Here is a 16,171-nt window from a genome sequence, read left to right as displayed (position 1 = left end):
TCTTTTTAAAAATACTTCTTGATTACTAAAATCAAAATGATATTGGGGCCGGCCCCGTGGCTTAGCGGTTAAGTGCGCGTGCTCCGCTGCTGGCAGCCCAGGTTCGGGTCCCAGGCGCGCACCGACGCACTGCTTCTCCGGCCATGCTGAGGCCGCGTCCCACATACAGCAACTAGAAGGATGTGCAGCTATGACATACAACTATCTACTGGGGCTTTGGGGGAAAAATAACAAAAATAAAAAAATAAAAAATTTAAAAAAAAAAATGATATCAAATAAAGACCAAGTGAAATAAAAAAACGTAACACTGATATTCATGAATCCAGACCACATGAAAGAAACCACTTACTTTGAACCCATCGATAAAGTCTTTCATAAGCTGTTTCTTGAAGCAAGGCCATTTGTTCCATAATTTCTAAACTAAAAAAAAAATTAAAGATTTATTATAATTTAAACTCTCAGTAGCCAATAGCTCCATCTAAGCACCTAATTATTTTGTTTAATTACAGAATGATTTGGTTACAGCGTATTAGCTTTTTATCATTTTATGGAATGATTTTTCAATTTTCTATAATTAAATAAATGTTGTCAAATTTTAGTACCATCACCTAGTTATCCAACTGCTGTTTTACTCTGAACACATCAGGATATAACTCCCTCCCTATTCAAAGATAAAAATTAAACTCCTATTTCATAAAACGTCCGATAGCTTCAGAAAGAACAAGAATGTTTTCAAAATTCTGGAAATATAAGAGGCAATGCAATTATGAATTGAAAAGGTTACTCACCCTGCTGTTTGTTGGTTTGTACGTAAGAGAACTTTGACATCATTATGAATCTGTTTTACTCTTCCCAATGCCTTGAAAAAGTCCTTTAAAATTAAGAATGTGACTTTAAAATATCCATGTTTTCAGGTAAAATTATATTACTCTAAATTGAAATATCACTACAAAGGAAAAACAAATTCTTTCACCTACTCTAATAAAGCCTTCCTATACTGGTCTCAACTTTCTCTAAATTTGTTTAGAAAATGTAACATATTTACTCACATTTTAAAATATATATTAATTCAATGTCTACCATATGCCAAATAGTGTGCTAGCTGCCAGGGATACAAAATTTTTTATAAAGACAAAAATCCCTGTCCTTAAGAAGTGTATGGTCTAGTGAGAGAGAAATGCAAACCTAATGATTACTACATGAAGAAAATGCGCTACGTATTACACGTCTTATGATTTAACTAAGCATGGCTTTCTTATCACTGACGATGTTTTACATATCTTCTATGTACCTGTCCTTGCCCCCTCATCCAAGAGGAGAATGCAAAGTTGGATGCATAAAAGATGCTCATTAAATATGCAGGAGTTGACTGATGCTGAATTCCAAGATTTTTTTCCCTTTAGAAAAATATATTGGAGCCTTAGTTTCCAGATAACCACAAATAGTGTTCTAACCATGAAAATAATGAATGTTATTCTTCTTGATGAATAAAATTATTTTAAAAAAATCTCTAATACTGTTTACTATTTCTGCCAAGTGGAGAAAGGGTGAGATGTCAAATATTTCAAATATGCCAAGTACCTCAAACTACAAGGGCAGATGGGTATGTTCCTACCAATTCACTAACCTACTTAACTCCCTACAACCAGGTGACTGGTTCCATTCCAGCCTAGGCAGTAAGAGAACAGTGACATCTATCAAGAGCCACTCAGAGAGACCTCACCCCACCTCAAGCACTCTTCCTACCCTCAGATCCCAGAATGATGACAGCAGGTGTGGGTTTATAGCTTCTCCCAGTTAGGAAACTGAAAGATTCCTTTCTGGAAAAACTGAGTGTCTTCAAGGAAAAAAAAAGGAAAATTTTCCCTGTTGTTTAGCATTTTCAGAGGTTTTATAGTTCTGTGTCAGTTTGGAAAGAATGGCATAGGTTAAAAAATTAATTACATGAAAAGATAAGAAGGAATTTCTAATTCCAAGAAAAACAAAATGTTGTAAAAGAAAGACCATGTAATCACTGTAATAAAACAGAAAATGTCATATAACTGTACTGTGAGGTATGAAGGAAAGAGAACACGCACATGCGTAGGGGAAGGGGCAGGGCTGGAAGAGGCTAACCCCTCCTATTTCAGAATAGAAGATCAATAAAAAAAAGTTAACATAGATAATCAAAGCATATTCTCTTCAGCTACAGATCTAGAAAACGGACTTTACAAAAGAAGCAATCAACAAAGTTGAAAATGCTTGACAAAGGACTTAGAGTGGAAGAGGTGATGTAGGCTTTCTTTATAAGCCTTACTGTACTCTTCGACTTCTAAAAAAAAAAAATACATGTATTGCTTTGAAAAACAAAAAATAAAATAAAGACAATTTAAAATATGCGTTTTAATTTTCAAATTTAAAAATATTTTCGAACTTTTTTTTTTCAGATGGGAAAATAAAACCTTAAAAAAAAGATTTCTCTACAACATCTGTAATTCCTATGCTTTAAATGATTATAACAAAAGCAAGATACCTCAGTAATAGGTCCTTCTCTTGTACCTCGGAGAAGACTCATTTCATCAGAAGTCAGCTGGAACTTGGATAAGAAGGCATCAGCAACTTGTGCTCTTATTTCTAATCTCTGACTACAGTAACAATAAAAACAAGCATTAAAAATCAAGCACACAATGGGGCCGGCCCCATGGCTTGGCAGTTGAGTGCGCGCGCTCTGCTACTGGCGGCCCGGGTTCGGATCCCGGGCGCACACCGGCGTACCACTTGTCCGGACGTGCTGAGGCCGCGTCCCACATACAGCAACTAGAGGGATGTGCAACTATGACATACAACTATCTACTGGGGCTTTGGGGAGAAAAGGGGAAAAAAAAAGAAAAAATCAAGCACACTGTTCATTTGCATAGTTCAAAACAAATAATATCTCTGACATAACTTTTTAAAACAAACGTGCAAGATTTCCAACATCTTCAAAAGCCTCATTTCTGCCTCAAATATTGGAAACTCATCAGGCATGTAGGTGATAAAACTAGCTGATACTGTTCTATCTCAGATACTTGCACAGAGTAGGAGTTAATGACTACGCAAAGAAGAAATAAATTCACAAATGGTCCCTGCTTTACAGATTCTCAGCCACTTACATGTACTTTGAATAGTTCACATTGTAATAACAAGGTTATCTTACAGGAGAGAAATACGATCATTTTCAACTAATTTCTTCTCAGTCACTAAAAAATACTAAGCCTTTGATGTTTTCACATGAAGTATACAACAACCAAAAATCAGGTCTATTGTTTTTTTATTTCACATTAGAAATAGAAGTCAAGAACTCATTTACTAATTCCTCATAAATCCACAAAGTCACTTTTGCTTTCCCCACTTTTTCTGCATACTATGGTAATAAAAAAAGTCTTTTAAGTTATATCTGAATGCAACTTATCTAGACTAGTTGACCATTAGGAAAAGCCACTCTAGCCTAGAATGCAACCAGCAAGGACTTGAAGGACTGAGCAGGCTCACCATCTACAGGCAAGTGAGGAATATGAACTACCTGAGTAGAAACTCAACATTCCTGGCTCCTATCTTAGATGTGAAAATATATAAATAAAATTATAAGTGTTTCACTAGTATTCACAGGGCAGTAATATTCTACAATCTAACAATATTCAAATAAGAGTAAACAAAGATAAACATTAACACTACTTGTATAGACAGTATAATGCGTTTGCCATCTTTGTTTGCACTCTTGGGTTGTGAGATTTTAAATTCACGAAGTCAAAAGCTCCTGCTGAAAACAGTATAGAAAGTTAGACAGGAAAAGTCCTCCAGGTGGCAGTAATGTTCCGTTTATCTCAAATGATAACATAAGTCACTTAATTAAATCTATACAGATTCAAATAGCCTATGTCCTTAATCATCTTATTACTGATAATGAAAAGTTAACCTTAACAGGTTTTATACTCTTAGATAGAGTTCCAATCGTTCTCATACAGGACTTCAAGTAATTATAAAACTTCATAAAATGACTTGAGACTACACAAATAAAACCTTCTTGGAGCTTCTTTTGGATCTATCTTTAGAGTCAATTTGTTAGGCAAAAAGGAAAATTGTTTAGTTTATAGCTTCATTTTGTTGGGTGTTTTTTTTTTTTTCCACTGAGGAAGATTCACCCTGAGCTAGTATCTGTGCTAATCTTCCTCTATCTTGTATACAGGTAGCTACCACAGCATGGCCACCAGTAAGTGGTGTAGGTCTGCGCCCAGGATCCGAACCCAAAACCCGGGCTGCTGAAGCAGAGCATGCCAAATTTAACCACTACACCACGGGGCTGGCCTCTAGCTTCATTTTGTTTTAACCAAATCTAGTATTACTCATCTTGTTCATATTCCTTAATCATTAAAATTCATTCCAAATAGACTGTATCCAAAAATTGATCCATGAAGTAAAGACTTTGAACCACAGGTTCTAAATCTACAAAAGATTTTCTCCAAAAATATGTTTAACAATAGCCCACACTGCTAAAGCAAGGGTTTGGTATCTCAAGATGACAATTTCTAAAGTAGTGACAGAAGAAATTCTAATCTATTTTTAAAATCATATTACTCTTTCGTTTCACCATATATATTCTTCCCAGGTAAAATTTCACAACCATTCTGGCAGAAAGTTACTGTTAGATGGTCAAATGATTTGGTTTGGGAGTATTTGTGCAATCAAATAACATTAGTGGGGACCTACCATGTGTAAAGGTCCTAAGCCAGGGTCTGGTGTGACAAAAGGTACATATGATGCAGACCTTACCCTCATCTTACATCACAATTGAAATATGCTATCTTTTGGAGGGTTTTTAATTATCTAAATAAAAGTTATATGAAATAAATGTTAATATAAAACATATAAATGGTTATTATAAATTACAACTTCTAGACTATTTGAGATGTGTTCATGTAATCACTGTATATTATATGTTATATAATGTATAAATAAATATGGCAAATACATATTGTGGAATATAATTGCAGCAGATAAAAAATATGAGATAGATTTACGTGTACTAACAAAATGATCTATAAGCTATTTTATAAGTACAAAAAGCAAGCTGTAGAAAAATTTACCGAACCATTATTTTTAATAATGGAAATACAATATTCAACAATTTAAGAATGCTTAAACATATGTTGGTTCATTCACAAGACAAAATATAATGCCACCATTAAAAACCATGTTTTTTTTAAATAAAAGATATAGGAAAATGCACATAAAATATTAACTGAACAAAGTAAAATATAATTACACACACATATTCACTCTGGAAAGAAATATACCAAAATGTTAATAGTGGCCATGTGTAAGTGGTGAAGTTATATCTGATTTTAATTTTCTTCTTGAAATTTTATACACATAAATGAGAGAGGATGGAAGAAGGAGATGTGATGCTCCTCTGCCCCCTCCTCATCTCTTATTAGGCAATGAAAGAATATACATCACATATGCTTCTATAATATATTTTTTACCTGTATATTGGTGCAAAATGGTTTTACATTGTAATGTGTTATCAATGTCAAAACCCGAATTTAAGTAGTTTATAACAAATACAACTAAAAGTATTAAAAAGTAAAATAGTAAGAAATAAAGAGAAAGGATGAAAAAGTAAATAACACAGCTGAGGAAAGCTATTGCAATTAGGAAAAAATAGCCTAAGCTTCCTAGCCACCAAAGTCAATATAGAAACAAGACATCCTACCCAGCTTTCTCCGTCTAATAAAAGGGGAGGGAGATGGAGGGGTAATGTTCCTTGATGGATGTCAAGCAGTGCGTTCAGCACCTTATGTAAATCATTTAATCACTAAAACAACCCTGTGACATAGATTATTACTCCCTTTTTTCAGATGTGGAAACTGAGGCTGAGCAAGCTGAGAAATAACTTGTACAAAATTAAAAATCTAACGAGCTCTCACTCAAGATTTAGATTAGAATTCAGGTTTTTGTCTTCAAAGCCTACATTCTTTCCACTTTAACATACGACACCCCAAAAAGAAACATAAACATTCACCAGAGACTATTTTTCTGAGTCCAGAGAGAAATTTGGCTGGTGGGCCTTTACAAGAGACAATGATATATATAATGAATAGTTGATTTCAATAGTATTAAAAAATGTTAGTATGGTCATGTGGATATAACCTTTCCTGATCATCAGTGCAACCCATCTTCCGACTATCAACTAAATATGAAGGGGAAATGCTACGCTGCAGTTCTGTGAAGACAATTCTACATCAAACTTCACCTATTAGAGCATCAGCTGTCACAACGACTGACTTTCTAACCCAGCTGGAAAAATATTCCTATCATTTATACATTTATCTGAATACGAGCATCGTTATCCAAATAAGCCCATAGAATTTCTACTTCTAAAGCTAACTGCTGTTTAACAAAGTTTCTTGCTAAAAAGAAAAGGTAATATTTAAAAATGGAAAAACAACACTCTGCCAGCTCCCAGGAATCTGTTATCACAATTTCTGCTATATAATTTTCCTAAAATACATTCACACAAATGTTCACTTGGCACATCATATCTATCTACAGCTCTTGGGATACCAGGATGTCACAAATTTTCACTTCCCCAAAGCATACCAGTCCAAAACACTCTCATAGGCTTACTAAAACAGTGAACACAACCCTGCTTAGATAGTTTTGAGAATATATGAATAGAAGCACAATGTTCTAATACTGCCTCCTGTAGACATTAATCAGAGGCCCATATATGTTACCAGCTCCAGTACAATGCTTATGGAAAAGTTTTTATTTTATTTTCCTTTCCTGACGTTAGAATAGTTGCATTCCACATTCATTCACTCAAAAACTATTTATTGAATCTACAATGTGGTATGCCCTGGAGACACAAAAAGAGAATAAGAAATTCTCATGATTCTCAAGGAGCTCACAGTTTAGAAGGAAAAGAGACTATCAAACCAACAATTAATTACCAGAGATTGTAACACACACTACAATACATGAATCCATATTGTACTCACCTTCATTCACACATTTATGCAGTCAACAAATATTAGTATACCTATCTGTAAACTACTACAAGAAGAATTTATATGGTTAAGTCTTTATTATACCAGAGAGGATTAATCAGAGTTAAAAAATAAGAGACAATGATTGTGAAAAAACAATTACTAAAAATCTGAAAACATCTACATTTTAAAAATCAATCATTTGTTACTTCCACAGCAAACAATAAACAACACATCATTACCTCCAAAGAGGGAATGATCCTTCAATCCCAATATTAAGATTAATGTTCCTAAACTATTGTTTTATGTTTATTTTACTCTCAGATAACAGCTTAGAACCTCGTATTTTGAATCATGTTTTTTATTATTTTGTTTTACCTTTGATTTGGAGTTATCTATAATTTTCTTTGCATTTAATCCCCAAATCAATGAAGAGGTGCCTACATGAAGAAAAACTTACCTTTCAGCTTGCAGCTTAGTGGTTTTTACTATTAAATCTTGAGTCTGTTCCTTTGCTGCCTAAAATTATAAACATATCTAATATCAATACATTTCAATTTTATTATACTTCAGAAAACTAATACTACCACTTACTAGAGTTCAGACTTACCGTAAATGAGATCACATTCCAGAACTCAAAAGCTTAAAAAAGGCCCAAGTAATTGAAATAGATTTTCAAGGCTCATACACTACCTTTCCTGAGAGGAACTCACTCAGAGTTCTCAATACACACATAATGCTCAGGCTTACAAGAAAGGAAAAGGTATCAGGATGCTGACTAAGGAATTTAACAGTTGACGAGGGTTTTTAGTGAAATAGAGCCCTGGACGAGCAAGTCAAGGATGAAGAACACGACTTCAGTTATGCACATGTTGAGTTAAGATACCATGTGACCTCTAAACGGAGTTGTAAGTTCAAGTCACTGAAACGCTGGTGTGGAACTCAAAAGAAATGGCCAAAGATGGAGACAAAAATTTGAGAGTTAGAATATACAAATGACCCCTCATACAGGGTTTTGATGAAGATTAGAGATTGCCCTGTCTCAAGGACACAGGGCTGTTCCTGACCAAGTTTCACATTAAGCAATCCTCCCTCCCCCAAGCCAGAAATGAAAGGATCAGGAGTGAAAACTTGATGAAATCCAAAGATGAGGCAAATATTTATAAAGTGGACTGAAAGAGAAGACAAGTGTAGCCAATCAGTTTCTCTCCCAAAGACTTGAACATAAGGGACTTAACAATGAGAGGAGAAACAAGTGGGTGAGAGGCAGAGACACAGGGTCCATGCCTTGAAGGCACGTTAAGTAAGCCAGAATTATATATAAATAAAGCCACTAGTAAGCAGAAATTATAAGGTAGACAAGAACACAAACAGTGAAGGGTCAGTCTGTCAAAGAGAAGATACCAGAGTAAACATGAAGATACTGAGTCATTTTCATGCTGGAACACTACAATAAAGAGCCAAGCTTCTGCTGCTAATGTTTCTAGAGCTGCATTAGAACCCGTACCCTAAGGTTCTGGGTTCTTAGAGGCCTAATCCTTCTACGAACTCTCAGATTGTCAATGAAATTTTCTGTCTTACTGCTTCATATGCATCCTGTCAATAACAAAGCCCAGGACCCATCTCTAGTGAAGCTATTTTGAGTCTGTGTTCCTTGTAACTAAATTATGTGTCTAGCAAAGAGCAGATATTTTTAAGAATATAAATATGAACGTAGATAATTCAGCAGATTGCTAACTTTTAAGGAATGGAGCTGAACATGATGGCTCCCATGGTGCTCTTCTAAAATTATTACTCTTTAAATCCAATAACTTCTTCAAATGCTTATCTTTCCTAATGTCATTTTGCTTTAAAGATCCACTTCCATCTTATTTTTGCTTTGTACAATTTTTTTAGATACAGTATTTCCTAAATTCTAAAACATATCTACATTTTAACATTTGTGAAAAAAGAATGCTTCACAAAATCAGTATCAAAAAATATTTACTAGCTTCTTTTTAGCCTCAGTCATCATTCAATTAAGGGTATATCTTACAAATGACACCATCTGTTAACCACTGAAATATGATACTTGAGTACAATGTTATATAACAAGAATTTCTTGCATATTTCCTGACTCTTCATTCATAAATTGTGATACTGACTCCGAAATAATGTTTAATATCAATGTTTAGTAAGATTATTATTTTAAAAGAATTCCAGTCAATTTATCTTAAATGTTAAGGACTATTTCTCATTACATAATAAACATATACCTCTAAATGTCATTTATTCAAGCAACACCACAAAGGGATAAACCATAGCATATAAAAATTACTGATTAAATTTCTAAATTTCTAAATTTCTAAATGTATCTGATAATAATAACTTCTAAAATATCCCAAATCCAAAGTATTTTAGAAAATATTAACTAATTAAATTAGTCCTTATAATAACAGCCTATAATGAATGGGGGGGCATTCCAAGAAATACTTTTCTTTATGAATGAACAAATTGAAAATATTATTCTAGAGTTGATAGCAGGAGTGGGTATTATTAAGAGTCCAATAACACTATATTCAAATAAATTAGTTAGTGCCAATGACAAACAAACTTTCAAAATCATGGATCTAATCCCTACTAATGTAAGAATCAAAAAGGAATATAAACAATAGGTAGCACAAAATATTTTTTAATATTCTAAGAAGCTAGGAGGGAATCTTTTGCAAGTGATGAAAATGTAATACACTTTGATTATGGTGGTTGTTTCATAGGTATACAAAACTGTCAAAATGCATTAACTGTACACTTCAAACAGATGCAGTTTATTATTGTACATAAATTATTCCTCAATAAAGTTGATCCAAAAAAAAAAAAGAAAAAAAAGGCCCACGCCATTACAGGAAAAAAACAGGATTGGGGGCGCAAAGAAAACACAAAGGACAAAACAGAGGACAACACCTGATGATTTAAAACAGAGAGGAAATCAAGATGGTGGCATAGGCAGACTCTGAACTCACCTCCTCCCGCGGACACAGCCAATTTACAACTGCTCATGGAAAAATTACCCATGAGACAGAATTGAAAACTGGATAAGAGGAACTCCTGCAACAACGGACAATCCTAAGTGAGGTAGAAGAGGCAGAAACTCCCTTCTGGAGAGGAAAAACGCTGGCTTCACAAGCCACAGAAGCTCATGGCCGCCCAGGAGCAGCCCACAAGTATGCAGCCCTCCCTGGAGGCGCGGGGCCCTGAGCCGGGGAGAGCCCCCACTGTGGGCATTTTGTGGACCCAGCACAAGTGAGACAAGTGGCAGAATATCTGACTTTGCCTGCTACTAAAACATTGGGGAGTACGCCCAGAAAAGCTATTTCACAAAGAAAGTAAAGCCTGCTCTTAAAGGGCCCACATGCAAACTCACCCATTTCAGAAAGCAACCAAAATCACCAGAAAGAAAGGTGCACAGTGCTTTGGTGAAATGAGACTCACCTAATAGGCCCTGAGTGCATCTCGGTGAGAGGTGAGACATCTCCAGGGACTGGGACATTGGCGGCGGCCATTGTTGTGGCCTGGTGTGGGCGTACTGACACAGACGCCATTGGAGTTCTCCCTGAGGCCTGCTAGCCCAGGGTCTGCCCCACCCACTAGAGCACCGATTTAATCCAGCTCAGCCAGGGCTGGCAGCCCACCCTAGAGACTGGCCCCACCCAACAACAAGCCCTCAGGCAACTTGTGGGCCTGCATAGATTGGAGACTGGATTCTCTGCAGCCTGGCAACTGAGCCAACTTCGGTGGGGGAGGGCATGCACAAGGAGCGGGTGGAGAGTGTGGGGCGGTGGTGGAATGTGTGGGGCTCCCGCCGTGGAAAGACGGTCCGCTTGGGGAGGTCGGGGCACGCACATGGGGCAGGACTGTGTTGACTGTGTGTGTGGACCTGTGGGCGGCAGGGCTTGTCAGCTGCAGAAGACTTGTGCTTCTCAAAGACCCACATAGGGGGTTTGACCAACCTTCCAAAGCCTGAAACAATTGGGTGGTTCCGTGCCTGAGGCCAGCCCCACACAGCTGCAATCCTCAGACAGCTGATAAGAGACCTAAAGCCTGGAGGCTTACAGCAATTTTAAGGCCCTGAGCCTAACAACCTGCCATGCTGGGGGCCTACTCACTTAAAAGTAATACGGCAACACTAATGTGGTATTAGAACTTGCAGCCAACTGTGCTGGGGCTCCCCACACCTGATAAAGAGGCTGAAGGGCCCACAACAACTACAAGCAGCTGAGCATTACAACAGCTGGCCAGGAGCATAAATCGGCCTCCCTGGGCGCCTACAGAGAGAGCAAAGAGGCCACAACAGAAGGACACACATAGCCCACATAGGGGGCACCCCTGGAACATTGAGAACTGAGGGAAGCACACAGCCGGCCTCCTAAGCCATCACTTACATAAGGTCACCTATCCAAGAGCAGGAGACATAGCTGACCTACCTAATACATAGACACAAGCACAGGGAAAGAGGCAAAATGAGGAGGCAAAGGAATACATTCCAAGTAAGGGAACAGGACAAAACCCCAGAAAAGGACCTAAGTGAAACAGAAATGAGCAACCTACGCAACAGAGAGTTCAAACAAAGAATGTTAAGGATGCTCACTGATCTGGGGAGAAGAATAGATGAAATCAGTGAGAATGTCAACAAATAAATGGAAGACATAAAAAAGAAGCAATCAGAAACAAAGAATACAATACTGGAAATGAAAAATTCACTAGAGGGACTCAAAAGCAGAGCAGAGGATACAGAAGAACGGATCTGTGAGATGGACGAAAGACTAGAAGAAATTACCCAAGCTGAACAGGTAAAAGAGAAAAGAATTAAAAAGAGTGAGGACAGTCTAAGGGACCTCGGGGACAACATCAAGCACACTAACATCTGTGTTACAGGTGTCCCGGAAGGAGAAGAGCAAGACAAAGGGGCAGAGAATCCATTTGAAGAAATAATAAATGAAAACTTCCCTAACCTAAGGAAGGAAACAGACATCCAGGTACAGGAAGCACAGAGAGTCCCAAACAAGATAAACCCAAAGAGGTCCACACCAAGACACATCATAATCAAAATGTCCACAATTAAAGAGAGAATCATAAAAGCCGCAAGAGAAAGTCAAGTTACATACAAAGGAAACCCCATAAGGCTATCAGCTGACTTCTCAGCAGAAACATTACAGGCTAGAAGAGAATGGCATGATATATTTAAAGTGCTAAAAGGAAAAAACTTACAGCCAAGAATGCTCTACACAGCAAAGTTATCATTCAAAATGGAAGGAGAGATCAAAAATTTCCCAGACAAGCAAAAATTAAAGGAGTTTGTCACCAAGAAACAGTGCTACAAGAACTGTTAAAGGGACTGATTTAAGGGGAAAGAGAAGACCACAAATAGGAAAAATTATCTATTTCCATGACAAGAACATAATGGATACAAATGCACAAAAAAGAGGTTAGATATGATATCAAAAACATAAAAGGAGGGAGGAGGGGAGTTAAAGAGTAGAGTTTGCAGACAGAGGTCAAACTAAAGAGACCATCAATTCTGTATAGAAGAAGAAAGGAACAGAGAAGGATGACTAAAACACTGAGAAAAAAAAAGTTAAAAAATGGCAGTAAGTACATACTTATCAATAGCTACTTTAAATGTCAATGGACTAAATGCTCCAATTAAAAGGCATAGGGTGGCTGAATGGATAAAAAAACAAGACCCATATATATGCTGCATACAAGAGACACACTTCAGACCTAAAGACACTCACAAACTGAAAGTGAAGGGATGGAAAAAGATACTCCACGCAAATGGCAATGAAAAGAAAGCTGGGGTAGCAGTACTCATATCAGACAAAATAGACTTTAAAACAAAAACTGTAAAAAGAGACAAAGAAGGGCATTACATAATGATCAAGGGAACAATCCAACAAGAGGATATAACACTTGTAAATATCTACGCACCCAATGTAGGTGCACCTAAATATATACAGCAATTATTAACAGACATAAAAACAGAAATAGACAGTAACACAATAATAGTAGGGGACTTTATCACTCCACTTACTCCAACGGATAGATCATCCAAACAGAAGATCAATAAGGAAACATTGGCCTTAAATGACACACTAGAACAGATGGACCTAGTAGATGTGTACAGAGAATTCCATCCAAAAAGAAGAATACACGTTCTTTTCAAATGCACATGGAACATTCTCCAGGACTGATCACATATTAGGCCACAAAACAAGTCTCCATAAATTTAAGAAGATTGAAATAATACCAAGCATCTTTTCTGACCACAATGGTATGAAACTAGAAATCAACTATAGGAAGAAAATCAGAAAAGCCACAAACACGTGGAGATTAAACAAAATGCTACTGAACAATGACTGGGTCAACGAAGAAATCAAAGAAGAAATCAAAAAATACCTGGAGACAAATGAAAATGAAAATACGACATGCCAGAATTTATGGGATACAGCAAAAGCAGTTCTAAGAGGGAAGTTTATAGCAATATAGGCCTATCTCAGCAAACAAAAAAATCTCAAATAAATAATCTAACGATGCACCTAAAGAAACTGGAAAAAGAAGAACAAACCAAGCCCAAAATCAGTAGAAGAAGGGAAATAATAAAAATCAGAGTGGAAATAAATGAAATAGAGACTAAAAAAACAATAGAAAAAAATTAATAAAACCAAGAACTGGTTCTTTGAAAAGATCAACAAAATTGACAAACCTTTAGCTAGACTCACCAAGAAAAAAAGAGAGAAGGCTCAAATAAGTAAAATCAGAAATGAAAGAGGAGAAATGACAACAGACACCTCAGAAATACAAAAGATTATAAGAGAATACTATGAAAAGATATATGCCAACCAATTCGACAATCTGGAAGAAATGGATAAATTCTTAGAATCATACAACCTTCCAAAACTGGATCAAGAAGAAATAGAGAATGCGAACACACCAATCACCAGTAAGGAGATCGAAACAGTAATCACAAACCTCCCCAAAAATAAAAGTCCAGGACCAGACGGCTTCCCTGGTGAATTCTACCAAACATTCAAAGAAGACTTAATACCTATCCTTCTCAAACTCTTCCAAAAAATTGAGGAGGGGGGGAAGCTCCCTAACTCATTCTACAAAGCCGACATTACCCTGATACCAAAACCAGACAAGGACAACAGAAAAAAAAGAAAATTACAGGCCAATACCACTGATGAACATCGATGCAAAAATCCTCAACAAAATACTAGCAAATCACATACAACAATATTTAAAAAGATTATACACCATGATCAAGTGGGATTTATTCCAGGTATGCAGGGATGGTTCAACATTCGCAAATCAATCAACGTAATACACCACATTAATAAAATGAAGAATGAATATCACATGATAATCTCAATAGATGCAGAGAAAGCATTTGACAAGATACAGCGTCCCTTTATGAGAAAAACTCTGAATAAAATGGGTATAGAAGGAAAGTACCTCAACATAATAAAGGCCATATATGAGAAACCCACAGCTAATATCATCCTCAATGGTGAAAAACTGAAACCTATCCCTCTAAGAACAGGAACCAGACAAGGATGCCCACTGTCACCACTCCTATTTAACATAGTACTGGAAGTCCTAGCCAGAGCAATCAGGCAAGAAAAAGAAATAAAAGGGATCCAAATTGGAAAAGAGGAAGTGAAACTGTCATTATTTGCAGAGGACATGATCTTATATATAGAAAACCCCAAAGAATCTGCCAGAAAACTTTTAGAAGTAATAAACAAATATGGTAAAGTTGCAGGATACAAAATCAACATACAGAAATCAGTTGCATTTCTATACACTAACAACGAAGTAGCAGAAAGAGAAATTAAGAATACCATCCCATTTACAATTGCAACAAAAAGAATAAAATACCTAGGAATAAACTTACCCAAAGAGCTGAAAGAGCTGTACATAATTGCTGAAAGAAACTGAAGAGGACACAAAGAAATGGAAAGATATTCTGTGCTCTTGGATTGGAAGAATTAACATAGCTAAGATGTCCATACTTCCTAAAGCAATTTATAGATTCGATGCAATCCCTATCAAAGTTCCAACAACATTTTTCACAGAAATAGAATGAAGAATCCTAAAATTTATATGGAACAACAAAAGACCCCGAATAGCTAAAGGAATCCTGAGAAAAAAGAAGAAAGCTGGAGGTATCACACTCCCTGATTTCAAAATATACTACAAAGCTATAGTAACCAAAACAGCATGGTACTGGCACAAAAACAGACACACAGATCAATGGAATAGAATCAAAAGCCCAGAACTAAACCCACACATCTACGGACAGCTAATCTTTGACAAAGGAGCCAAGAACATACAACAGAGAAAAGAAAGTCTCTTCAACAAATGGTGTTGGGAAAACTGGATAGCCACATGCAAAAAAATGGAAGTAGACCATTACCTTACACCATACACAAAAATTAACTCAAAATGGATTAAAGCCTTGAATCTAAGACCTGAAATTATGAAACTTCTAGAAGAAAACATAGGCAGTACACTCTCGACGTCAGTCTTTGCAACATATTTTCAAGTACCATTCTGACCGGGCAAGAGAAACAACAGAATAAACAAACAAATAAACAAATGGGACTACATCAAACTAAAACCCTTCTGCACAGCAAAGGAAACCATCAACAAAACGAAAAGACAACCTAACAATTGGGAGAAGACATTTGCTAACCATACATCTGATAGGGGCTTAATCTCCAAAATATATAAAGAACTCATGCATCTCAACAACAAAAAAACTAACAACCCAATTAAAAAATGGGCAAAAGACCTGAACTGACATTTCTCCAAAGAAGATATACAGATGGCCAACAGGCACATGAAAAGATGTTCAACATCATTAACTATCAGGGAAATGCAAATCAAAACTACAATGAGATATCACCTCACGCCCGTCAGAATGGCTGTAATTAACAAGACAGGAAACAACATGTGTTGGAGTGGATGTGGAGAGAAGGGAACTCTCATACACTGCTGGTGGGAGTGCAAACTGGTGCAGCCACTATGGAAAACACTATGGAGAGTCCTCAAAAAATTAAGGATAGAAATACCACACGATCCAGCTATTCCACTGCTGGGTATTTATCCAAAGAACTTGAAAA

The 16,171-nt window shown here is 36.5% G+C and overlaps 1 protein-coding gene across 1 annotated transcript in view; it reads right to left on the bottom strand.

Annotated features, from left to right (window-relative positions):
• Positions 1-16,171, bottom strand: part of COG6 (component of oligomeric golgi complex 6) — an 81,707-nt gene that overhangs the window by 56,362 nt on the left and 9,174 nt on the right. Inside the window, exons 4-7 of the mRNA XM_058548070.1 lie at positions 7,468-7,526; positions 2,513-2,624; positions 789-871; positions 350-420 (exon numbers count right to left, since the gene is read on the bottom strand). Coding sequence (XP_058404053.1) covers positions 350-420; positions 789-871; positions 2,513-2,624; positions 7,468-7,526 — 325 coding nt within the window. The remainder of the gene's footprint in view (positions 1-349; positions 421-788; positions 872-2,512; positions 2,625-7,467; positions 7,527-16,171) is intronic.

This window comes from Diceros bicornis, chromosome 9 (assembly GCF_020826845.1).
Source record: "Diceros bicornis minor isolate mBicDic1 chromosome 9, mDicBic1.mat.cur, whole genome shotgun sequence".
Taxonomy (NCBI): domain Eukaryota; kingdom Metazoa; phylum Chordata; class Mammalia; order Perissodactyla; family Rhinocerotidae; genus Diceros; species Diceros bicornis.
The sequence above is the reverse complement of the archived record's forward strand: the minus strand, read 5'-3'. Positions and strand labels throughout refer to the sequence as shown.